The sequence below is a fragment of the Apteryx mantelli genome, chromosome 13 (assembly GCF_036417845.1).
Source record: "Apteryx mantelli isolate bAptMan1 chromosome 13, bAptMan1.hap1, whole genome shotgun sequence".
NCBI classification, from domain to species: domain Eukaryota; kingdom Metazoa; phylum Chordata; class Aves; order Apterygiformes; family Apterygidae; genus Apteryx; species Apteryx mantelli.
In genome coordinates, this window is record NC_089990.1 from 5,544,543 (window position 1) to 5,571,775 (window position 27,233).

Below are 27,233 nucleotides of genomic sequence, written 5' to 3' on the forward strand. Positions count from 1 at the left end.
ATCTTTGAGAATGGGGAGCAACACTGGCTCGAAGGTTTCAGAGCTCCTTTGCATCACTCTTCCCTTTCAGCCTACAGCTGGAGGGCATGAGCTGTTTTTTTAGGATATGTTCCTCTGATCTCTCATCTGTTTGGGGTGAGCAGGAAGAAATTGTCTGCTACGGATTCAGGACTGATGGCAGGCTGGGAGGATGGCTTTTGCATTACTAAGACCATCATGAGGGCAGGTAAATGTATGTGGGACTTAGAACATAATCAAAACAAAGGCAGCTTATATGAACACAGCTTGCAGACAAAAGCCTGCAGAGCGGGTCCTGTGCCTGTGGCTGAAGCAAAAGGCTGCCCAGAGCGAGGCCCCTTTGCTGATCTCTGTCTCACTGAGGTCCTGGGGGAGAAACCAGAGACAGAGCGGGCTGCAGTGGCTATGGCCCCCTCTTGCTTACAGACCTCGCGATCGAAGTCCTGCCTTGCACCTGCTTCAGTTCCCAGAGCTAATCGCTGAGCTTGCTGCTTAACCCTCTCCCAGTGCTTCACTTCAACATCAGGGACAGCCAGGATTAGCGAGGGCCTAGATTTGGGCTGTGCCTATGCACAGAGCATCTTTCTGAAGGGCGGTATGGGCACGACACTGCCAGGCAAGGCTACACTGTTGGGCATATCATGAAAGGTTGCTCAGGCTTTAGTGGCAGGAGCAGGATCTGTCCAGCGCCACCCAATTCCTCTGGTACATCTAGCACGTTGCAGACCCAACGAGTTAAATCCTCACCAAAGCACCATATTGCGCAACTCCAAAGCTGCTGCTGTTTGGAAAAACACCCCAAAACATGGAGCCGCCTCCCCTGATGAAGGCCCCCAAGATTATCACGTCCTCCATAACTCATCTGGGCTTTGTGAAGAAGAGCTCAAATGGTTAATGGATGGTGTGCAGGGCACAGCCCGGCATGTCTGAATGGCCACTAACATTTCTGACCAGGATGAGCAGTCTCCCCAGGCGTTAGCACAACAGAGCAAGCGAGGAAGGCGTTCATGCAGCTACGATGGTTACGTGCAAAGCGAGAAGGTGAAAGGTCCAAGTACCAGGTCAAAGGTTGCCTCGAGCGGTCGCTTCAGTGATCTGACAGCTGGCTGAGTCTTAATTAGCAGGCAGCGAGCACATGATGGCAATGGGCCGGGGAGGGGAGTCAAGCACAGTAACAAAAACAGCAAGCAGAGGTGTGTCAAGAGAGAGCGACATTGTGGGGAGGTGAAGAGAAAAAAAAAAATGAATGCATTATACAATATATCAAAAAGACGAGGCATGCACAACATGGGGTGTCTGAGTAATTACCTGGCCTAACGGCCAGTTGGTTACTTTGCCTCAGTTATTTTTAAGAGTAAAGAAATATCATCACGGGATACATGCTCTAGAGCACCTTCAGTGCGACACACATGGTTCGTAGCGCGTAGAACCTGCAAGGGGACCTGCGCTAGGCTTCAGCCCTAATTCTGCAGCTACGCGCCATGCAGAGGCCAGCAGGAGAGCTCACGGCAAGGAAGGGACCACTGGCAAAGATGGGAAGTTCAAGCACACCTTAAGTGTGATCCTGAACTGGGGACTGAGCCTGACCCAATTCATCTGACTGCTGCACAGACTTCAGCCAAGTAGGAGTAAGTAATGCTCCTACTCATGTGCTAAGTTACTGCAAGATTGGGTCCCCCAGAGATATCTTCTGAATTTAGACTTGAAGTCACTCCAAACCTATTTTAGATGGGCTTATTACAGCAATTTGCATGGCACCTGTTTCTTGATGCAAGATGAGTGGGCACCATCCTTCCCTTTATTAAAGTCTTATCCCTCAACAGGTACAGTAAATGCATCAAACCTTGAAAACTCAATGAATAATGTAAGTTGTTTTGGTAGCGGTGTGATGCAACAAACCATCAATAAATATTTTAAAGGTTCTAGTTAACAGCATACAAATAAGGTTAATTACATTTTTAAGAGAAGCCAGCAGCATGAATAAAACATGTATTGGCTTTGGTTAAGTAACAGTGTCCTAGATAATTAGTGAAAAAGTAAAACTTAAATTGTAAAGAACATGAGAGTTTCATTCAGATGAATCTTTTTCAATAGACTTTAGTTGTCGTTTCAACAATAAGAAAAAATAGGAATTTAACAAATAAATGGTCCAGGACAAATAAATACTGCAGTATATTTGGTTCTTCAAGTTACTTTCCAGGTAATATTGATGTTACCAGGAGGACAGTTGTTTAATTTCTACAATCTTCCCATTTTTGCGTTGTGTTTCACCATGAATAAAAAGCAACCCTTTTCACTGTCTGTGAAAAAAGCTATTCAGAAAAACTTTACTAGCTTTATTTCTAAATCAGAAAGGAGGCAAGAATCTTTTTAATATTAGCTATTCAAATAACCACAGAACGGATGAGGCTGAAAAGGATCTCTGGAGGTTGTCTAGTCCAACTTCCTACTCAAAACAGGGTCAGGTACAGCAGGTTGCTCAGGGCTGTGTGCAGTCAGGTTTTGAATGGATGGAGTCTCCACAGCCTTTCTGGGCAACCTGCTCCAGTGCTCAAACACCTTCACTGTAAAAGAGGTTTTTTTCTTATATTTAAATGGAATTTACTTTATTTCAATTTGTCTCTGTTGCCTCTCATCTTTGCCACTCACCCTTCACAAGAGTCTGGCTCCATCTTCTTTACACCCTCCCATCAGGTACTTATACACATTCATAAGATCTCCCTGAGGCTTCTCTTCTCCAAGTTGAACAATCCCAGCTCTCTCTGCCTCTCTCTGTATGTCAGATTCTCCAGTCTCTTAATCATCTACAGTGGACTGTCTCCAGCACATCCACATCTCTCTCTCATACTGGGAAGCACAGTACTGGACCCAGCTCTCCAGACGCGTGGAAAAGAGGGGAAGGATCACCTCCCTTGACCTGCTGGCAACGTTCTGCCTAATGCAGTCCAGGATGCAGTTGGCCTTCTTTGCCGCAAGGGCACAAGAAAAATTCATAATGGCAATATCCTCCCCACTCTGGACAATTTCAGCTCTGCAATTAGGTTTCTCTAATACACTGTTGGAAGCATATTCCCAGCTGGAGTAAATAGGAGCCATTAAACTGCAGTCAACAGAATGGCAACCATTTACTCCAGCTGGGAATCTGATCCACACTTCTAAGTCTTCTTTGACTTATTTTTAGAATTTTAGTCTTTGCTACAGGAGTGTAAGAAGTCAAAACTCAAATTAAAATGCAGCTGGAACCATCTCTGACAGTTCCTAAGCATCAAATAGATATAGTAAGTCATCCTTCTGTCATTTCACCAAGCCTCAGCAAAGGTATCAGGCACAAGGCTCCTCAGCTTGCTAGGCTGGAACAGCTGATATCTTGTCCACTTTGAAGTCAGCAGAAATTTTGCCACTGACATCAACAGGCCAGGATCTCCCCACAAAGGAGTGTTATGAGATGGGCATTATTTGCTTTCCTTGTGTACTGAGGAAGCTAAACCGACACCTAGGGCTTAGCCAGGGATGGCATTTGTTTTAGGTGCTGCTGAACTTGCAGCCATGCCTGATGCACATCACCTCATGACCTCATGTCAGAAAATCAGGGTTTGCCTCTGTGTCCCGAACTGGTGAGAGGTATTGCATCACTCAGTGCCTCATGCTATGGTGAGCACACAGAAAGAATGGAAAGATGGGATTCATACTGCACATGCTCTCAGCAATTCATTCAGCCATTTACAAAACACACTGCATTACTTTTCCACATATGACACAAATCAAATCTCTTAGCAATGGAACTACAGTTTGATAAGAGCATCCTTACCATTGCAGCTGCAGCTGTCTGGTTCACCTGGTGTTGAGCTGCCTTGATTTTGGCTTGCAGGTGTGCAGGGGGATGAAAGTACTTGCATTTCTCCCTAGAGCATCGACCTTTGATGTAATCCATGCAAACTGTAACAGTATTTTCATTTGTGTCTATCATTGCAATATCTATAGGGTGAGCATAGCGGCAATCGTTCTCACCACGTGTACAATTTCCACGCTGAAACTCTCGACAAACCTTAAAAGAAAGTCACATTGTTGAGCAGACATCAAATTACTCTTCATCCAGTATTTTCAACACAGAATATCAGTTCAGCTGGCTGCATTAAACTAAACATGTATTCTAAACTCCTGCTCATCTTAGGCAGCGCATACACCAACAATCACACGGGCAACCGGTGCCACTCACAACTGGTTCGGGATATGGAAAAAGCAAAGCTACCAAGTCCAATTAGCAAATGCAAGTGAAGGGCAGAATTTTTTTCAGAATGGAAAGTGACCAGGTTGAATCCTGAACCCAAGTAGTTAATGGGGTTCTGCCAAAACCTCAGGGGCTAAAGATTCCTCCTCCATCTCTGAAGCTCAGGTTTTAGTAACTCTGCCATTTGTGTCTCAGTAGAATCATGTATTTGTTATGGAGCACACTCCCAGGTGGGACATTTAATTCGCAGTGTTGCAAGCTACAGTATTTGCAACAGGTAGCTGTTTTTAAATAGGAGGAGCCTCTTTCATGTAGATGGTCTGACTGACTTCCATAATAAAACTCTGACCCAGGAGTTACATGACAGCGTGCTTGATTACAGTACACTAAAAGCCGACAATGTGCTCGTAAGCTGTTACCAAAATTGCTAGCTTTACAAAGATCTTGCAGCTCCTTGGGAGTTACGAACTCTGAAGCATCAAAGGCAGAGAACAAGGTTTCACAAAATGGATCTTAAGGTTTCCTTGTCTGAGGAACCAAGAAAAATTGCTGAGATCTATAGTTGGAGGTGTAAATAACATACCAATACACTATCAGACTGTGTGCGGGGAAAGGTGAGATGTCACGTGAAAAGGGAAGCAAGGCAATATAAAGTGCACATAACATAAAACAATATATTGTGAAATTACACCCTTCTCTGCTGCCTTCCTGTGTTATAATTTACACCTGCAGGAGCCTCTGAATTCGGCTCCTCAGCCCTTACTTCCTGCAGAGCCTCTGTTCAGGGTTTGAAAGACATCTACAACTCCTGCAACACTAAGTCCCTGCATGCCTAGCCAACCGCAGTGGGGAGCTTGGGAGGGGAAAAGATGACTTTCCTAATCATGATACTTATTTGTTATTACACTTCGTCCCCTCTGTGACCCAGACCCCAATGCCCCGCTCCCAGCTTCCCTAACAATGTAATGCTTGAAGCTTTCTGTAAAAACTTGACAAGCCTATCTCAAGACAAGGGCAGTGTTTGTTACTTCCACCCTCTTGTTCTTATTCCAGAATGTCTCCCACTCAACTTAGGGAAAGGGCAGGCCATCCACTTGCATCTTTTAAGCGTAGCAAGTGGGTTATACACAGAAACAACACTCCCAGTCCTGCTCTAATGCCCATTGAAATTAGAGGTCTGAATGCTTCCAAACTTCCAGGGACTTCAAAGGATTTGGGATCAGTCTCCACATGAGTGTCTGGACAAGTAGAGAGCAGCAGCCCTGGGTTAGGAAAGCTGCAAGTTAATTTCTGCAATGTCTACTGAATCAGAAGGTGTTATTCTAGCAGAGTGCAACAGTTGGGACCCACAGGCCCTGTTCATTCCCTTCAGCAGTATTACATCAGACATCCAAATACCTCCAGTTTATCCGTACGCATCAGTTTCTGTCCAGCAGAGCCTCCTGGTACTGTAACAGTAGGATTCCCGGAAACCAGGACAGGAGTATTTGGTAAAAGCTCTGCAGGAACCAAGCCCATCCCAGGGGAAACATGACTCAGGTAGGGACTAAAAGCCATCGTGGGGCTTGTTGCGAGCGATGGAGTCACAGGAAATGTCGTCTGTGTACAGAAAGAGAGAAAACAAAATATTAATAAAAAGTTCCGCCTTATATTACCCAGTCAAAGCCCTGTAGCACTTCAATCCTTTTAGACAATTTGATTAGCAACATCAAAATGCTCTGCTTTTCAATCTATTCATTTATTGCCATTTACTTGCAGTCCATTCGTTTCTCCTGACTCACAGATTCGTGACTCATCCTGAACACAAGGCATCTTTATTTGTCAGATCAAAGCATATTGATGATCTTTACAGTTTAATGACACAATTAAGGCTCTCTTGCCAGCAATTAGGGCAGGCCCCAATTAAACAGACTTCTCATTCCCAAATAAATGTCTCAGCTTCTGTATGTCTACACTGCAGAGCTGTACGCAGACCTCAAGCTAAACTGAAACAAGCTTCAGGATCTGGAAATAGGCAACCTCGATAGTTACACAGTTGAATTTACTATTAGCTCACATTGAGCTTCAGGCTGCGATGGCTATACTGGCTCATGTAGGCAAACTGGCTCATTTAAAGTCAGGTGAGGTGTCTCTGCTACGGTACACTTAGCGGTCTAGCCTTCTGCACATCTCTGCTCCGTATCAGAGAGTCAACAGCCTCCAGGCAAAAGCCATTTTTCATGAGCATCCCTAAGCCTGTGCTCCATGTGAATGGCAACAAAAGGACACCAAGCTCACCAGCATCATGACGCTCCCAGCTTTGGCAAGACCAGGTAGGTCTATAGCTTACATGAGACACAGACAGAGCGTACTAGATGAGATGGCTTGTTCAGGGAGGCCAGTATCAAGCCTAAGACCCACCAATACTGTGAGGAGTAATGTTTGCATAAAGAGATGTAGAAAAAAGGGCCACAAAGACCGAGGCTGTTTCTGATCATTAAATAGCCTTAGGCAGGACCTATAAGAACAGCAGAGCTAGAATCCAGGTGGCCAGAGCAGCTTTCCCTGCCTGAATTCCTACAGCAACACTGGTCTGGTAAAAGAGTTTCCATTCTCCCACATAGGCCAAGATCACACTCTGGGTCACAGTTAAAGCCTGCTCATGTACTAGGGTGTGCATGATACTGTCCTCAGCAGCTAGAGCCTCTACTCAGCAGTAAATGTAAATGCACTCACAAAACAGCCTCAGATGGTTCTTTGGCCATGCACATCACCCTATCCTTGTTTTTATTTTTACATTTCTAGTCCTGTGGGATTCTCAAAGAAGCTGCATGTGGATAGCATGTCTCTCATCAGTGCCCGCATCCCAGCACTTTCATATCTTAGGAAACACCTTGCTCGTGGTGATCTGGAATAAATTAGCCCATGAGCCAAGCTGTCCTAACCTACCTCCAGCTAAATGATTCTCTCTTCCTTAGGTCAGAGTGACAGCAAGCAGCACCTGATCTGCCGGGAAAGGGGACGACAGGTCATTTCCAGCCTACTTTCTCCTCCACAATGATCAGACACAGCCTCCTGAATCAGTGAACCTTGGTGCTGTAAGTCTGGCAGAGCCAAATAATCCTCCCTCTGGGAGAGATTTTCAATTTTCCTTCTTTTGAGCCTGATTCAAGCCCTTATTCAACTGATGGGAGACTTTACCTATTAAATCCAGAGTTCCTCCAGTCCATGGCCCTTTATTAAATCACTTTCTTCTCTCGCTCAATTCTCTGTGGCTCCCAGACACATTACACCTTTTGCTGCTAAAAAGCCCTTTAAGCATCTTCAAATACTGTGGCTCTCTGAACATTTCAGCGAGAAGGCAGCCATTAGGCTATTTTATTTTGTGTGAGCAGTAGAAATTACAGTGGCATCTGCTGAACTTCTGTCACCATTCGCACTGTTAATTCTATTTTAAGGAACTTCTTCAGCCTGGCCAGTCTGCACAGGGTTATGCTGGAGCCTGACGCACGCTGTGAGCACTTGCATTATGTACCCACGATCACCCAAACTTTGCGGCACATATGGTTTGCACAAGCGTGTGGGCTGACCTACCCTATGCTTCTCCGGCACTCAACGCACCAGTTGAGTCTCCAACGGGGAGCCAGGTCCTTTCCCTGAAACACAGCCCCATCTCCAAGACCCTTCTCTCGAGGGCAGCCCTTCTCTCTAGTAGGAGAAAGCAGCACAAGCCAACAGATCTGAATCCAACCTGGAGAGGGCTACCCTCCGACGCGAGCGGAGGAACGACGGCCATGAAGAACTAGTGAGGAACGTGATCTATCCCTAATCCTGGGCAAAGGCCCACGTAGCCCTGCAGAGGGGCGTGCGCAGGGGTGGGGTGGGCTTTCCTTTATTGCTGCTGCTGGTTGCTCACATGTTTCCACACTCATCCTGGCATCTGCTGCAGCGTTCCCAAGGTTTCACAACTGTTTCTTCTGCCTGCCCGAACCGTGTGCCCAATGCTGCTGATTGAGAACTACAGCTCTGCTCCACACCCTGCCCGAGGGCAGCAGACTGAAACTCGGGAGCCATGTAGGTATTTTCACTCAGAGACCTGCACGTTCCCACTCCTGCCCTGCTGCAGGCATGTGCTGCTTCCTTCCAGCAGCGCCTGTGCTGCTGCCAGGGAGAGACCAGAGCATCAGCCCTTGCCAGAGCCACACCTGCCAGCAGCTCTTCCCAGAAACCTTGTATTTAAATAAGATCCTGAATCCAGCCCAGGGTCCCTCCATCCAGGAAACCCAAGAAAACATAAGTAAAGCCAGGTTGTAGAATGGCTCTGTTAATCCAGACGCAAAGCCAGAGAATGAGCTGACTTACTCAGCCTGTTAAGTCTAAAAGCACTGGGTCTCTAAGTTTGAAGTGCAGTAAATCCACTGAAAACTGCTCCTTTCTAAGCTGGCAGTAGGGAGCTCTGTATTTATTGTGTCTGATGAAGGGAAAAGATGGGCTGTGCTCATTGCCAGCCCTGCCTGCCTGTCTGGGATTGGGAAATCCAGTCTGGCTCATACAACAGTACCAGTAATAAAGATGCTGCTAGCCAAATCTTTCTTCCCCTTATGTCTGTGCAGGTCCCCTGTGCCAGGCCTGTCCCGAGGGAATTCTAGCGAGCTCTTTTCTCGCAGCCAGAACCTGCCTGTAATTTCTACTAGGAACAGCAGTTTTTCCTCCACAACATATCTCCCATTCATCTCTTGTGATTGCATCTGGCCAGGGAACCTGCTTGACAGATCAATATTATTTTGACGGTATACTATAGAGTCTTATATTCAATGGACCACCAAACAAGCTGAGAGATCCTGATAGAGGGCTGCTCCCGGACTGCTGGGAGGGTAAAGCTGCAGTGCAAAACGCAAAGTCACAGCTCCAAGTCAGTCATTAGCACTAAAGGCAGCACCATGACAAAGCTCTGGAAGAGCAGGCTGAAAGCACGTACTCTGGGGGAACAGCCCAAAACCCATAGATTGCCTTAAAGATTATCAGAAGCCCCAGCCAACCGCCACCATAAATTGAGTCCATCACCTGCAGCATTAAAGAGCTTCTGGTCCCAATTGCTATTAAGACGCGCGTAAGAGAAGAGGCCGATGTCTGGTGGAAGCAGCTGGCAGGGGAGGCGCTGTGACATTCCCAGCGCCTCCTCAAGGTCCCAGACTTCAGTATCGTAATCAATACCACAACACCCCAGCGGCACAGGGTCTGAACCACTCTCCTGAACTTAGTTGCCCTGACACAGGCAACAGCCAGCTTGGACAGTGTCACAAAGGTTCAAAGACAGACCTGGGTAATGGGCTAATTTAATAATCAAGAGCACATACAATCGCCTCCAGAGCTGCTGGGCTCCGGGGCACACAGCCTGCAGGTCCCCACACAGGCTGAGGACAGAGGGAATTTCTTGGGAGAGCCAGATGCAATAGGACTAGTGATGTCCTAGGACAATCTCTGGAAACTGAGCTGATCCTTTGCCCAAGGAGCCATAGAAACCTGTTACCTGTCCAGTATGCTTTAGGACAAAACAGCCCAATTGAAAGTATCAGTGTTTACCCTCTGCTGCATCCCTTAAAGCTTTTGCAAATTCAGGAAATGCAGAGACAGGTTTCCTTGCAGACTAGCTTTTATTAACCTTTACCACATATGCAGACACTACCAGGAGCTCCTGAGCAGAGAGAAACCGGTTACGGTGTAGTGGTAGAGGGGTTCAGACTCTTAACAGCTCACAGGACTGGTTTACCGAGTATTAAAACGATTGTAAGAAAAGAGAGAAGCCAAAATGGCTGTTGGGCTGGAGGGTGCAAGGGGAATGATAGAAGAAGAGGATGAAAAAACTACTTATTTGGAGTTGTCCAGTGACACATAGAGGGAGAAGCAGCTCAAATTAGCACCTGAGCTAAACAGAGCAAAGATGATTTAAATTGCCCCATTGCCAGGTTGAACATTCGTTCCGAACAAGATGCCTTCCAGTCTCCCAGATGGGGCATGAGACAAGGTTTAAAGGAAGCACTGCTCCTGGCAGCAATGTTCTGCCACGTTTGCATACCCACCTGGGAAGTGGGACAGGGAAAGGCTCCTGCATAAACTGAAGGCAGCTGCCCAAGCCAAGGGAGACACACTCTCCCCTTCTGAGAGGAGAACCTCTCTCTGACCAAAATGTGACTGTGAGCATGCATGGAAGGAGGAACTCACCAGTGCTAAAAGTAAAGGGAGGCCAGTAGGGGAAAAAAAAAACAGTGAGAATAACGTGTCACCAGGGAAAGCTTGCCAAGGCCTCGGCCAGCTCTATCCACAGCAGCAGTTGTCTGGCTGATCCACTTTGAGCTCTTCCCAGATTCGGAGCACAGCAGCTGTTTGTTTGAGGGTGTGAGCACAGAGAAGGGACAGGCCCAGGGAGGGGAATCTGTCACCATGGGTGACATAACCTGGGACTTTGGACTGACTCCATGAGGACAGCTGATTTTGTTAACAAACTGGAAGTTGCATCCAATTTGCCTAACAGAAATCATGTTAAAGCTACAGAAGAAACACAGAATGGGTGTGAAAAGAAATGCAGAGAAGTGCCCAGTGTTTTGCTGAATACAGCACAAGCGCTGTCTCAGGCAGAAAGCATCGAGTCTGAGTTACTGCAGACCCTAGAAAAGGGAAAAGTCTGAAAACAGAGGCCTGGCAGAAATGCAGAGGTGCTGTTGAGCTGAATAAGGAAAGGAGGCAGGTCACTGCTAAGAAGCTACACATGGAAAGCACACAAACAGTGGCAGTATTTATTATAGTCCGCTGATAGAAACACAGAAGTTAAAGACCTTCTACTGACAAAGTTGAAGACCCCGATATTAAAAACAACTGATACTGTTCAGAGAGGGGGAAAAAAAATAAAAATAAATAAAAGTAGTGTTCCCATCCAATTCAACTGCATAGGCCTGACTGCAAGATGATGCCAGGACAATCTTTTTAGCATAGAGGCTGAGCACACCGGAGTGAACCTAACTGGCTGAAGCGTCCAACTCAATATCTCACTTGTCGATGGCTGCTGGGCAAGAGGCAGGTGTAGAACCCCCCAGAGCAGTGGCTGGTTGGCTTCAGCCACCAGCTCCCAGGCGGGCTGAGGTACTCCCGGTTATGAATCCCTGGTGTGCCTTTGACTAGATGCTCACATGCAGGTCAGGTTTCTGCTGCATGGAAGGACGGGCACATGCCTGAAACATCGTTTCAGATCTGCCCCACCACACATTGCAAGCATGCTGCTGGCCAAGCGAGTTGGTCACCCTAGGCTTTAACTTCTCCAGCAGCACTACAGGATAGCAGCTGGGTCCTGCTGCACCAAGAGAGGGATGCAGGGCTGGGTCAAGGTCTCAGTTGTCCTCAGAGGCACAGGTGACTCAGTGTGGTGCTGTCAAGACACTGGGGGAGGGACAGTCCTACCTACAAAGGGCTTGACAGGAAGAAAAAGTGAAGGGCTCGTAAACAAAAGCACAGAGAGAGAGGAAACGACTTCCCATAGCAGCAGCAGAGGCAGCTGCAAGGCAGGAGCTGAGGCAGGTGTGTCAACACCGCAGTGCTTTATCCAACATATGCTCACAGATGGCTACCAGGGCAATGCTTCACAACCACCGGGTTAACTCAGGAGTTGGGCTGAAGTCCTCTAGCAGCACTGAAGCACTTCCAGGACTAGCTCTAAGTCTACCTCATACTGCTGCAGAAGGATAAAGTGGAATGAAAAAGGCACAGGATCAGGCCCAGAGCACATCACTTTTTGGGTGGTCTTGCTTTGGTGTGCACCCACACACAGAGCTGGAAGGGACTGTATCTGAGAAACCAGACACAGCATTGACAGAAATGACTCCCCATCCTGATGCCAGAGTCCAGCTCTGTTCACCCCAAACAGATTTGTACCCAGTTTTTAAGTGAGACAGAGAGGCAAAGAAGGCCCAGAGAGGTCCAGTTTAAGACCCTAGCTTGACCAAAGCCAGCAGTTAAGGTGGATTTGAACTTTTGAAGGTTAAAACTTGACTATAGTCATCCAACCTGGCACCTGTGTGATCTCTGCAAGGTCCCTCTGAGACACCATGTTGAGTAAATACTCTGCTCCATGTCCTTGCCTCGCTTGTTTTAAAGTGCTATATGAAGCACTCTGTTAAAAGAAAAAAAAAATGCATCAAACATTCACATGATTCGCAGCTTTGCACGGATGCTTAACGGCAACATCAGAGAGCAACCAGAGACTTCAGGGAAAGAAGTTCACACCAGCAACCATTAATTCACACCTGGTAGGCTTCTGTGAGCTGCCTGCAGCAGGCAGTCCACGTGGGACACGGCTCTTCTCTGAGCAGCACGTTTACTCAACAGGCATCATTAGGGCCCTGGCTGTGGGTTCAACAGGAAGACTAGCTTTTGCTGCATGTCAGCAGTAGGTGTAAGAAGATCTGGAGGTAAATATTTCCATTGTGTGGTGAAAGGCCGTTACATCAAGTGCTGTTTTTACATGGTTGCTTTCCTGGTGAAAACGCACTTTAAAATGTCTAGGCGTTCAGCTATTGTTTGGAGCTATTAAACACGCTGCCCCAAATCTCGTCTCTGGCAAGCATCCCAATTAAGCAGACATACCGTTGATCAGCTTTCTGATCGCATGGGATTAGTTCTACCGCTGCATCTGATATAACACTTTCTGCTTTGAAGAATTTCACGTGTAGCCAGAAGGAAGCCCCACCCTTCTCATTTAGACAGGAAAAAAATATATATATTTTCTCAGAGCCTGCTTCCACTGGCAGCACCTTTAGGAAATCAAAGGCAGGTGAAAGAGCAATCTCTTGCTTGTCCTGAAATTGGTGCGGAACAAGTCGGGCAGCAGGAATTAGAACAAGGGCTCGTTTACTCTGAGCAAGTGTGGGAAAGGGGGAAGTGAGCAGTCACTGCAGAACAAATTTTTCTTTTTCACCTGTGTCTCCCCCATGGCACAATTTAGAAACTGGGGACCTTTCTCATCAGATAAGGTTACCTCCGAAATGAAAGCACTAACCAGACAAACCAACAGATTTAGTCTCAGAGGCAATTTAAAAGGCAGCAGTGAAATTGCAGTAGAAATGAACTGGACCTGCAAGATTGCAAAATGGGAAGATGGGAACTTTCCAGAGAGGAAATCCCAAAGATATTTTGAATAGCCAACAGAAGAGCATCCACTGTGAATTCCCCACAGAGGAAAACCCCAAACAGGAAAGGTTTGCTTTCGATACAGGGCTAGGAAAACAGTACCACCATTCTGTAGGAATTCAGGATTTCCTTTTCCTATGCATGAACTTTGGTGAAAAGGGAACTTCACAAAAGGAGGTACAAAGACCACAGCAGATCCGAGTTTAACGTTCAGGGCAACCATAGGCTTTCTGTGGCCCATTTTCTCTTCCTGCCTCACTTTCCCATCTTTGAAATGGGAAGAATAAACAGCATTTCCCTAGCTCGCACGGCAGGGAGAAGGTAGATCTGTCAGCACATGCAAGATGACCAGAGGCCATCTGGTGTGTTCTTCAACAGCAAAGTGCTAGAGTATCACCAAAGAGGGAGAGTGACCAACTTCCCCTGCTGAAACACAGCATCACCACACACACTTACACCTAACAGCACAACAGCCTCCAACAAGGAGGAAAACTCCACCAGTTTCTCGTGGGGATGAGCCAGAGACACCCAAGCTCATCAGAGCTCAGACGGCAGACACCAAGTCTGAAAGCCCATTTGGGCAGAGAAGCCAAGCGCTGTATGTGGAAACCAGGAGGCCCAGTGCAGGCTGGTTCAGACTCTCACGTCTTCAGGCTAGAAGAGTGTGTCCTAGTTATCTAGTCAGACCTGCTATGTGGCACAGCTGAGGGAACCTCACCCAACAACTGCACATCAAGTCCACACTGCCTCAGGAAAGATATTCAACCCTGATCAAAAAAAACCCAAAAAACCTTTGATGTAGAACTCCTAATTAGGCTCACAGTTAAAAACGTGCAGCCTATTTATATGTCAGCACTGAAAAGCTCCTTCGAAACCTCCGACATTTCCTCAAAATATACATGGCGACAGACTCAAACTCAGCAGACAAATGTCACCCCCTCCCAGACACACCAGCCAGCAGAGAGACAAGCCATTCTCTCCCTGGGGGTAACAGGCTACTCCAGCCTGGAAACCTGCTTTAACCAGCTGGCTACAGCAAAGACCGGTAGTAAAGGACTCTGAACTACTTGCTCTGCAAACACCTATCTCCCACAGGCTTCCCTTCCCTACCTGAGGAGAAGCAAGTCTTTCCTGCCGTTACTAAAAACTAGCATTGCTGTGAAAAGCAGTGACAAGATTGTGGCATTAGCACAACCCTCTGCTGGGACGACTGCAAAGAAATGGTCTCACTCCCAGACAAAAATCTAATGTTTTCCTGGATGGGATTCATCCCCCCCATTTTAGCCCACCAGTGTAAAGTGTCTAACCCAAGGGAGTCAGTTGACCTCTTGTCACAGTTTGTAAGACGGACTCAGACATCCTCACCTCAGTGTAAAACAGGTATCCAAAACAGGATCTGCTGGAATCAAGCTGCTCCGAACTTTTGGGATTTACATGAATTAGTTGGTCAAAATCCATCTGGTGCTAAGGTCACTCCACTTTCTGAGAAGCTTTAAAGTGGAAAGTCATACGCTCCTAAATGGATTAGGTACAGCCTGAGCCTCAGCTTCAGGGACCTTGGGGTGTTGGGAGTACACAGCAGTAAAAGCTCTGCTGCCTTGAATCCTGCAGCTGGTTAATTATCACAGAGAAAAGGAGAGCCAGTTTGCATGAAGATACAGAGATAGCACAGCCCGCCGCTTACAGAGCATAACACCACAGCCTCAGTGAGACTGACCCAAAGGCCAGACTCGCTGCAGTGCTCAGATTCACCCAGGCTGGCTTTAACATCGGCGCGGATATCCCTGCGGTCAGTGCAGCAGCAAGAACTGCCTGCCTGGGCGCAAGCACAGGGCTGGGGCCTCTGTAAGTAAACAGGAAAGAAATCTGGACCAACACGAACGCAATTCATGGCTGTAACTTACAATTGGCTGTAGTTGCGCGCCCGGTAGCATGAACTGCATTTGCTGAGCAAACATGGCTGCGGCTGTCTTTTGCTGGATCAGGTTGTTGCGTCCATTTATTTCCAGTTGTGTTTTTAAATGTGGGGGAGGATGAAGATATTTGCAGTTCTCTCGGGTACACCGGCCCTAAAAAATAAATAAATAAATGAATAAATAATGAAACAGCGTTTCAGCAAACGTAACACTCAGGGTAGCCAGAGAAATTTAATTAAGGATTGTTTGGGTTACTGTAACAACACAATCATCAAGGCAGAGGCGTTTTGGTAGCTACTGTGCCTCTTTTGTAATTTTTCTATAGCAGTGCAACACTTAGATGAAGAAAAAAACATGCCCTCTCCTGCCATAACACTAACTGAATGCTATCAAACTAAAACCAAAAGCTAGCTTTTCTGAAGGTAACAGGCTTGTTGTTAAAATAAAATAAAAGCCTAACATAAATACCAGTATTCTAACAAGCTAGCGACAGCAGTGCCGGCAACAACAACAAAAATCCCCGATTTTCTTGTGCGGGTTTTCTCCCCTCCCTCCCAGCACCAGACCACTTAATTGGCCCTGACAACCAGATAGCAAGAAACAAAGCTGTCTCCGCCACTTCCCCCAGCTGCGCTGGCTGCAATGTAAGATGACATCTCTAAAGAAGTACCTGTGATCTTCAATGTGCACGTAGTCCAAGATGCTGACAAGCACTAGTACCCAGAGGAATGGTTAAAAAAAACGATTTCCCCTTTGTGCTTTCATTTGTTAAAAGCCACAACACACTGCATCACTGTTAGCTGCTTTTTCCTTTTTCTTTTTCAAACAAACATGAGTACTGGGGAAGCCAATGGCTCCCAAGCAGCAAAGGATACCTCATCTTACAGACCACCTCAAATCAACTGAGACAACCACTTCCAAAACCCATCTATAAACTGTTCCTTGTTTTAATGGTGTTTGCAGCCATCACAGGAGGATAATTACCAATAGTCTGCTGAAAACAAAACTGGTAACAAATTTTGTGACTGCTAAGATGAAGTAATTCTTTTTTAAAAAACTCTCTCTCACTCTCTCTCTGTATATTCACTTTTCAAGAAAAAGAGGCACAAAGAATACAGGAAACATTTTAGACAGCTTTAGTGCAAAAATAGTGAATTCTTTTGAGGAAGTAGCTCTTTTGTAGCTATTCAGAACCTAATAAACCAGGGCTCCTATTCAGAACTAGGGCCGCTAGCTGTTACCCGACAAATAACTAATAGTTGTTATTGGAGACAGCGAAGGAACACAGTTACCCAGTCTGGGCCCCAGGTCCTCTCTTCAGGGGCTGAAAGCTGAGTTCTCAGCCCCACCATAATTAATTTTGCTCAAAAAGACAAACCAAAACAAACACTGATGTGGGGCATCGTTTGCAGACACCCTTGAGGGATGCTCCCTCAGTGAGGCCATCCCAGTCCCCACGGTGGGATTTTCAAGACTCGTCCCTGCTGGGTAACAAGGGCACAGGTGGCATCAGCAGATGGTTTTGAGCACCACCCAACAAAGCCAACACTGTGGCCCTCTGAGCCGTGAACAGGCCATTTTTTGAACCCAAACCTGGCTCCTCAGCACACCCCGAGAGCAGCCCTGGGCATGCTTCTCTCTGCCCCTTTCCTGGTGGGGATCACAGTGCCAGCAGGCCCAGAGCTGGCACCGTGGCGTCAGAGAAGACATGCAATGGAGCATCATGAGGAACATGCCCCTCTGATCTGCTCAGAGCAGATCAGGCAGTTCGACAAAACTCCTGGCTCCCCGTTGTTATTTAGACGGATAATCAAATGCAAGAACTAATGGGTTAAATCTGCTGGGGCAGGAACCCTCACCCCCAACTTCAGAAGTCTACTTTAGCAGAGCAAAAGTCTGCCCCGCCCCTACAGGAGGAGCTGAGCGGCACCCTACAACCCAGCTCAAAGAGAGGAGCCTTCTTCATGCTATTGTTTGGGCTTCTCAGCAATCCAACAGCCCCAGATCCCTAGCAGTGAGTTAACTGCTCGCAGGCCCCGAGGACATGAATCTTCCTTGCCAGACACTTCCTTTTATCTGCGTAAAGTGAGGGTGAAATGGTACCACACCACTTGCCAGAGGACCCAGCACTACGAGGTAAATAACTGCATGATAACTACATGAACCTGGAAGGCGAAGGAGATTCGTTAGGGAACAGATAGGCCTGGGGAGTCCTTTGGGCTTCTCCGACTGATCCCGCTCACCTTGCTCGCAGACAAATGGCACGGCAAAGGCAGTCACGCAGCTTTTCAAGATGATTTTAGACACAGTCCTACGTTCAGTTTTCCAAACTAAGCTATTTCTCTCTGTGAGCCCATCAATATCCTCCTTCCTGACCCATCTGCGTGGGGGAGCTCACAGACAAGAAGGTGAAGCCTTTGCAACCACATAGGACCATGCTGCCCCATCGCTTGGGACCAAAAAAACGACACTGAGGAGATCGACATTCAGGCTCGGAGCACGCCTGCAGCGTGAGAGCCTGTGCGTCCCACCTCCCTGGCATCTGCAGGGTTGCTCCCATTGCTCTGGACCTGGCCCACACAGCAGCACGTTGTTAGCGGCCAGGCGGCTGCTCTATTCTGAGCTACAGCTTTCAAAGGCTTAGACATCAGCCTTAGAAATTCCTCCTGGTTGAAACTTGGCACAAGTGCCTTGAGTTGGAAAAACATTAATTTCTACCAAATTTGGAATAAATCTGTGTAGATGTTTTCACTCTGCAGGAATGGAGAGGATGAAAAAAGTGCTACCACTTCTGTAAACAATACTTACAGTGCCTACCTCAACTTGAAAAGGACTTTACTATTCCAACTGAAATTTTGCATGTCATTGATACCAGCCATCCCAGCTTGGTTTGAAGCTTTGTTCTGCTTTTTTCTCAAAACAGAGTTGATTTAATTCCAACAGGGGGTTCTAAAAACGGAATGTTTTTATTACCAACAAAACAACAAAGCACAAGGCCTTGATCCTGCAGACAGAGCTGTGAGCAGAAACCATTGCCCACCCAGAGTGCTACTGGTTTCAATGAGGATATGTATTTGCAAGGAACTAAGACCTGTGGAGGAGCTACTGCAGAGCTAAGGCTTAAATTACAGGCACCTCTGTCATTCTGGCCTTTTACTGCTTCAGTAAGACTAAATGAATCATCAGTGAATCATCATTGCACCCAAATTCAAAATCCCCAGTCTAGTTCCTCCTAGCCATCATTTTCATCCTGAGCATCAACTGCTGTGCTTCACCATTACAGGCTGGAAACCACAGTTGAAGTGCTTCACTCTCCAACACCACAGTAAGTTCTTCATCTCTCTGACAATGAATTTTAGGAGCTGATGATCTGACTGAAAATGACACGACATGTTCTCATTCTTAGAGACCCCGGTTTAGACACGCGCCTGTGAAACAACTTTCAGAGGGTCTCACTCTGAAGCAACAGGCACCTCTAGCATTCTCTGAAGTCTCACATTTGCAGGCGTGATCCCTTCTTCTAAACTTCTGCCATAAAGCCCACAGTTCTCGATGCTTCTCTGCAAAACATACACTCTTCAAGAGCAATTTCAGCTCTGTGAAAGCAGCCAGAAGGGCAAAGGAACGACCATTATTCACTTTCCTGTACCAGCTGCGAAACAGCAGGGAAGACAACAGGGAACTGGTAGCAAATCTGCTGTGGGGATATTGGGTTGGGGACAGATAAGGACAACTCCACTTTGTAACTGGGGTGGGGTGGCCTAAAAACACAATAGAAAAATGCAACAGGACTCAGGCTCCTAATCTTCAGATGAGCGTCTTTACCACTAAAGCGCACTAGCTGTTTTGATGCAGTGACTAGCTGTGCCTCTAGCACACCAAATGCTCAGCACAAGACCGTCTCAGCACGCTGCATGGGAGCCAAAAGGCCTCCAAGCCAAGGGTCACAGGGAAGCACTAGCCCAGCTCCTGCCAGCACCTGAAGTGGATCGCTGTGGGCACCGCGAAGGGGCACAGTGCTCAAAGACTGTCCCACGTCAGCAAGCCGCGTGCTGAACCCACTGTGACCTGCGCAGCTGTTGCATTGTAATTGAAAGAGTTTGTCCCTGACGCTGTTAATTCAACATAAGCATTGATTCTAGGGAACGCACACTCCCACCCTGTCCCAGGGTGGCACACGCGCGTGCAGCCAGGGAATCACCACCCAGCAACACACGCTACTGCTGGCCTTGGAAACGCGCTAAATATAGCTGTATTTTCTGGCTCCTCGCGAAGGGGAAGGAGCCTGTGAAGGACCATATTCATCAGCCTCTTTGCCAACTACAGCCAGGAGGGAAAAACATATGGACTGCACTTCCCAAGGCTTGAAAAGTGGATATTAAAAATAAATCATTAAAACATTTTATGAGAGTGTCTTCTCCCCCTTCTTCCCACACTCACCCCCACCCTTACAGTAGGCTGCTGGCATGTGATTGACTTTGTGTTGCCAACTTAAGTCATGCTGTGATGGCGCATACTGTAAATGGCTGGCATCTGATGCGAGCTAACATGACAGAAGCTTGCAGAGGGGGTAACAGAGCCAGCTGTTTCATGGGTAGCACTGATGGCAACATGCTTAAATCCAGCGGAAAACCTGCATTGCACTTGACTGTTTGGAGTCTTCTGGGTTGCATCTTGTCATCTGCATCCTAGCTCGGAGGGATGCAGGTAAGAACACACAGGGTACCTGCATCGCGCCAGATGAACACACAAATTCTCCTCTCGCTGGCTGACGAAGCAAGCTAAACCGTGCTACAAAAACGAGACTTCCAAGACAAACCTAAGGCTGCGCTCACACTTGCACCAGTAACGCTCTGGAGTTCGTTACATTCTCTTTAATCCTGGATGCCAGTGAGGGGTTCCAGAGCAGACACATGTTTCTGGTTGTAGTGTCTGCACTATATGTCCTGTCAATCACTAGCAGTTCGCATGTGAAAATCTTTAAGCTAATGTTGCTTTTCACACAGGCGAGGCTGCAGTAGATTTGAGTCCTGACTGTGCTGCCTTTTCCACAGACACCGATGACATGTGCAGTGAGTGACAGGAAAAAGAATGAAAAGAGACCAGGCAGGAAAGGATTTCTATGTTTTGCACAAAACCAGGCACCAAAACACAGCTTGTCTATATAACTTTTCCCTGCATGAAGCAGCAGTTTTTCCCCCCAGAGGAACTCTGTGGGGAAGCACATTCACAGAAGCACTGGCCCTGCTTGTTCAGTGCCTATCGCTCCAATGCTGAGGCACAAAACCTTCTGCTTTCCATCAAACTCGGCACATGCACACAGAAGCCTTCTCCTGGCCAGGGATCCTCGCTCCTGCCAGAGCCTAGCGCACTGTTTTGCATACTCACAGCAACATGCCCTCACCCACCGTGGCATCTGCCACGGCATCCGGAGGGACAACGCAGAGACTGAACTGCAGAAGTGACCACAGAACAACGCCTTCCACTTGGCGAGCAACATCAAATAGCATGAAAATAGCATGTTTTCCAGTTGCACTGGGAAACAGAGGAGGCTGGAGCAGACAAGTCAGCATGGTCATTAACAAGTGTTACCTCTCACGGATACATGTTCATGCAGCCAAGCTGTCACACTCTGCAGTTTAAAGACTAGTTCGGTATGTACCTAATCTGCAATTCCCTTCTACAGTCTAATGAAATGTTGAAGTTATGCTGCTACCTTTGAGTCAGTGAGAAGCACAACCTTGCAACCCACCTTGAACACTGACCCTGGCACATCCTACTTAACAGCAATGCTTTTCTCCTTGTAGTATTGGAGCAGTTCACTTCTTTTAGAGAGATGTTTTAAACGCAGTTATGTGCAAAGCACCACTCTTCATAAACAGGTGCTCATGGAGGGCTGTTAGCCTATCTACAAGGATCCCAGAGAGCAGGACTAGAAGGACCTGGAGAAGTGGGAGAGACCAGCCCTAGGCCCACACAGACCAACTCCACCCATTTTCTTCATACCCAATATTCGTATAGGCCAGCTTGCTTTCCCCAGGCAAGGGACTCTAACGCGCTCTCCCTACAGCTATAAACTCTTCCTGATGCTCAACTGCAGTTTTGCTCCTCCTGTAACTGAAGCCTAAGACTTCTTGTCTTGCCCCAGTGGGCCAGGATGGCATTTATTCCCTTCCTCTTTGCAATAACAAAAAAAGTCCATATTTAAAGACTGCAGTCCTATCCATCTCTCTGTTCAGACCTCTCTGTTCTAGACTAAGCAAACCCTGTCCTTTCAACCTTTTGAGCAAGGTCTCGAAACCTCTGATCAGGCTGCTCTCCTCTGCATTCTCTCCAGGGAGATTGCATCCCCCGAAGTGCGTACATGTCACCGGGCACTGTGCTCCAGCTAACACTTCTCCACTGCTGAGTGGAATATGAAGATTATTTCACTTGCCCTGCAGATGACACTGCGGCTTATACATTCCTGTATGACATTTTCTTCCCTCACAGCAGCTTAACATTGCTGATTCACTTTCAACTTGTGATCCCAAGTCCTTTTTCCAAAGCTACTGCTACATCCTGCATCATGTAGGGTTTTTTGCTGAAGTGCGGCATTTCACATTGCTTTCATTGAACTTGCACCTCATTTTTTTCCAGATTATTTTTCCAATCTGTCAAGATTATCTGCAACTCCAGACCTGGTTCTGTAAAGTGCCTGTAGTTCCTCCCAGCTCAGAGCACCCTGCAAATTTAATAAGCATACTCTCTATTCCATCATTCAAGTTATCAAAAAAGGACTGAACAGTCTTGCCAAGAACATCCTTCCAGACTGCCTCCGAACAAAGCTCTTTGCAGAACCTTCCAGGCAGCCCTGCACTGAGAGCTTCACCTATGCTTTGTAATTCCCTGTCTTGCTTTGAAACCGATTTGCCCCAGGTCACAAAGACTCCCAAATCTAATGCAAGCACTCTGTCATCCATGTCCTTCTGGAATAAACTATCAAAGGTTTCCAGTTCTACCGCTTCTTTTGCTCCTCTGTGGCCATCTTTGTAGAAATGCTGGGGAGCTGACGGTCTGTTCCCCTCCTATGCCAGGAGACCGATTTGTGATCAAGCATGCATTTGTACATGATGTCTGGTACAAAGGAGCTGGTGGTCAAATGCTACTTGTAACAGTCTAATAAGAAAAATACAGCTCAGCAATCTAACTAGGTCCTGACATTTTTCAAATGCAGGTATGACACCCATTTACAGAGAGCCCGAAGACTGCTGTTACGATGTGGATCCCTGCTGTGAACAGGTTGTAGCTGAAAAGGGAAAGCACACACTATCATCTAGCCAGTGCTACCAGAAGGCAATCAGCATTGAAGAGAGGGGAAGCAATGCAGATTTCCTAGGGCACAGAAGTTTCAAAGTATATGGATAAAAATGCCAGAATTAAGGTTAATCTAGTAACTTCCAGGTAAGGATCATATGGACCCTGTGAGACGTATATCCTAGCTAGGAACAAGTACAGTTCATAAATATATAATTTGCTGAGAATGTGATTCAAGCAGCCCATAAAAAGCATAACCAGAGTTTTGCAATGGCCACAGGAGGAGCTTTACCTAACTTCTTTGAACTTCCCACCTTTTGAGTCCAAAGAACCATATCCATGAGGATGTGCAGATGGATTAGAAGAAATCTGTTAAAAACACCCCAAGCAGTATTTTGGCCTAACTCAGCCCCCCCCCCGCAGTAGCTAGGCAAACCTCCACAAATTTCTTGGGGAAAAAGCAGACCAAAGCCAAACACTTTTCAAATTCCTGATCTTGTAAGGCTCAGAAAAGCACTAAAGACAAGAAAACAGATAACGCACATCACCGAGTAATTCACTGACTTTGGCGTCACTTCAGGGACAAAAGTAATCCGGCTCAGTGCCTGCGCCGGGGCGTCTTACCAAGCCGCGGCTTTTGTCTCAAATGATGCCGTTAGCTGCAACGGCAGCTTGTCAATGCAGACACGAGGCTGCTGAGATCAAGGGGGCCCCGGCTTTTGTCAGGGCACAGGGGACAACTCTCAGACCCGCCTTGCGCCCTACCCCCAGTCTCGCCTCCCTGCAGAAAAAGAAACACACTGTCGTTTCTGACATGCTGTGTGAAGAGGCATTTGCCGTAGAGGAGCAGGAACTTTTGAGTTCCTTCATGTATCCACGCAGCCGCAGTGGAAAAAAGCTGAGTATCCATCACATGCTCCCAGCACTACCAAGGCAGCCCCCACCTCCCATCAGAAAGGACTCGGAGACAGGGAATGAATTTCCACTGGCCTTAATGAATGTCAGGTCGAGCCCTTCCCCAGCCAGCCTAGATTTGGTTCTGACTAAAATGAGTGAAGCCTGATGTTTTGCATGAATTCAAAAAAAAGTAGGTGACACCTGGCAGCTGCGACAGAGTTTTGGGTCCCTTTGAGCTGAAAGCTCAAAGCAAAGCCCAGTGGCACGTGCAAGCGTAGAGCGCCCCGGTAAAGCGCGCCAAGGAGGCGCGTTGTGCTCACCCGGCTGACGTGAGGCTGCTGCGCATTGCACAGCCCCGGTCTGCCCTGCCCTCCTCTCCCTACAGTTATGGGGCAGAGCTCGGGGAGCCCCACGAAGACAACAAGGAACAAGACAATAAACAAGGAACTGTAGGGGTTTAGGCTTTAAAGAAAAAAAAAAAAATCTATTCTTCTGCAGCCTTAGAAAAGCAGGTCAGGCAAACACAATCGCTTCACTCCACTGAGGCCTTTCACCATGTTCAGTAAGTTAGAAAAATGCAGAAGGAATGGAAAGTCAAGACAAAAATCCCTGGCTCTAGCACATTGGGGTCATTCTTCAGCCTCCCCGTCTCGCCCTTGTGACTGCTCAGCTGGGATATTTGTGCTTCGCAGGGAGATGGGAGGAAGGACGGGGGGAGAAAAAACGTCAGCATCATTTTCGCAAATGTATCCGAGTCCAGACAAAAGCTGCCGACAGGCAGCTGAGCGGACTGCTGAACTGACGCTGCTAAAGACCTGCAATATCGCTGTGTCTGTGCCGTTCGGGCCTTTGCCTGCGAAAAACCAGCCTCTGTTATAGACGCAAACCAGGGATGAAGAGATGTGCCCCCACACGCCGCTGGCTTGGGGGAACACACTCTGCTGAAGCCCCTGACACCAGCTCTGAGTTTAAGACAGAAAAGCCAGATACGCAGCAAGTGCCACATCTCAGCTTCTAACTGCTACACTGATTACCCAGGATGGGGTCCTGGTCTAAACAAAGTCAGTAGTTTTCCCCTTTGGTCCCCCCCCTGTTGGGGGACCTCAAACTTTCAGCTCAGGAACATATTTACACAGAAAAGCCTTATAAACAGCATTTTTTCTTTCCTATCTAACAAAAAATCCTCCAGAAAACCACACACACACACACACACACACACACAGAAAAAGCCTTTTAACTACTAAACAATATCACCATTTTCTTTTTTCTTTTTTTTTAAACTGAGCACATAACATTGCTTCAGAGGACCTGCAGCAAGGTAAAGAGCCACTCATCAGATGCAGAATGCTTGGAACAAATAAACGCACAGCACAGACAAATCCTATTGCAAATGCCAGTCCTTTCAAACAGCGCGTGTGAAGCTGTAAAGCGCTCGGATGGCTTCTCCAGATCAGATGCACTCTGCCGGGATGCAGACAGGCTTATCTAGGACTCTTTTATAAAGTTGTCAGCCTCAAAACGTTTGTCAAACTTGTTTTTGTTACCGAGTTCAAACGAGGGCAGAAGAGAAACACAAAGCAAATACAGCAGCATTTCTACATCATCATCCCTCCCTTTTTGGTATAACCTTAACTACTGAGTTACTACAAGCTATTACCAAAAGCTTCACGGCGCTAAACTCTGCAGGCAAATACAGCTCAGTAAAGAAAGGATGGTTTGTTAGCACAGAGTTCAAGTATTTAAACAAGTAACATCACCCTGGCAAACATTTTCTAGGAACTGGGGTGACATCCATCTACTGTATTCCAGCGCTGGCGCAGACTCTAAATAGCCACAGGCACCAAACTGAACTCCCAGCTCCTCATTCACCTGGCAATTAGGATAGCAGAGAGCTGCTGTGAGTGAGGTTTTCTTCTGCGCGTTGCTGGACGCAGCAATGTTCTGCTGAATTTCCCCAGGACAGCACAAAGAGGTAATGGCTGTCCTCCTGCTTTCACGCAGGATTTTTATTCCGAGTTGTTTGTTATACTCAAAGGTCCTTACAAATTCAGAGCAGCGATTTTGTTGGGGAAAAGCCCTGTAGCTCCTTTATTATATTTTTACATCTTGACAACTCTTTCCAGCTCTGTTCTCCTGCCAAGCTCTCTTCATTCAGACCAGTGGTATGCTCTGTTATACTCAATGAAAAACATGTATTGATTTTAACCTATTTGGTTTGTGGAACATTTTTGCTTGCTCTAAGCAATGGGCAGTGTTTTACCAGGTCCCAGAAATACGTATTTAAAAAACAAACAAACAAACAAACAACAAACTACAGCACTGTCAAAGTATATTTTTTATGAACCGTACAGCCAAAGAGCAGAAAAATATGTTGTTTATCTGAGAGATTACTACTTGCAAAGAACAGCAGTCTCATTCCAAAAAGGAGGGGAACAAAGGGTTTGTCGATCTTTTTCTTTCTTTTTTTTAATCCACCAACGCATTTTGATTAGGCTACATTTTGTGGACTGTGCCGATCTATTAAAACTGCCTATCTGAACAAGGTTAAAACGTATGCACAGAATAGAAGGATCATCAGTTCGGAATTCTGCACTGACCATTTTTACTGCCTTCAAAAGTATTATTCCACTACACTCCCAAGTTCAGGAATGTTAAAAGCACAGTAAAATATATTTCTTTAATACAGTATCAAATACAGGTTTTCTCCAAGCAGGATGAGCTTTTACAGGCATCCCGAGTCACAGAACTGTTCCAGCTGATCAGTAATAATTATAAAAGAATGGCATTTAGCACCCAGCAAAAGACAGCAAGTTTAGAAACACGTTCAGCCCTAGAATCACTTTATGTATTTAGAGTAGGACATGATGCACATGACGCCCTGCAATGTTAATATTCCTAACGGTAGGTGTTTCGGTATGAGGCTATTTGTAGCTAAAGAAATCAATTTTACCTGGAAGATAGAAACTCTGGCATTTCATTGACTTTTTTGCTGTAACAAATTATAAAAACTATGCCAGTCTCTTCAACAATATTGCACAAATATTGTACGTATATATAAAAAAAAAACTTTCCAATATCTTTCATCCACCTTTCATCTCCTTCAGTTCTGTCCCTCCAGATTGCTATTAAACCAGGCCAGCTTTTGAAAATGCCAAGTGTAGTTTCTCTTGTCCCTTGAACCACTTTTTCATTGCAAATCCCATAATCCAATTCTACAACTTTCACTGGCTGATTGAATCTGTCAAGGTCATATGGAAAGTTGATGCTTCTGACCTTCCTCTACCTACAGTGTCTGTTGAATATTACAATTTAAGCAGGCAAACCACACGTAGACAGAACCAAGCAAAGTACATTAAAGCCCAGGAGAATAAATGTTAAAGCATTATGTTCATGAATACAAATATAGGACATGTGACCACCTCTGGCTGCCTCACTCCTTAAGTTTACACAAAGGAAAAGGCAAATAGGAAAGTGCAGAGCTTTGAGAACTAAGTGTCCAATGTCTCTCCTGTCCTGTGGAGGGCAAAGTGATGCTCAGAAAAAATCTCATTCTCGCTGTATTTTGGAGAGAGAAATGAACTGCAAATTGGAAAGATTTGTGAGGTTTTTTAGAACTTGGCAAAAAAATAAACAACTTAGCATCTGAGAACTAGTCCAATTTTTGTTTGTGTTATTGCTTCACTCAAAGCAACAGCTTAATGGGCATAAACAGATTCCTGGTT

At 46.5% G+C, this 27,233-nt stretch overlaps 1 protein-coding gene across 4 annotated transcripts in view; it reads right to left on the minus strand.

The window, feature by feature from the left end:
• MBNL3 (muscleblind like splicing regulator 3) overlaps positions 1-27,233 on the minus strand; it is a 96,384-nt gene that overhangs the window by 14,376 nt on the left and 54,775 nt on the right. For all 4 annotated transcript variants that reach the window (XR_010885508.1, XR_010885509.1, XM_067304009.1 and 1 more), the window contains exons 3-5: positions 15,307-15,471; positions 5,645-5,845; positions 3,827-4,063 (exon numbers count right to left, since the gene is read on the minus strand). Coding sequence is in view for 2 of the 4 variants with exons in the window: in XM_067304009.1 (XP_067160110.1) it covers positions 3,827-4,063; positions 5,645-5,845; positions 15,307-15,471 (603 nt within the window). In the remaining 2 variants the exon portion in view is untranslated. The remainder of the gene's footprint in view (positions 1-3,826; positions 4,064-5,644; positions 5,846-15,306; positions 15,472-27,233) is intronic.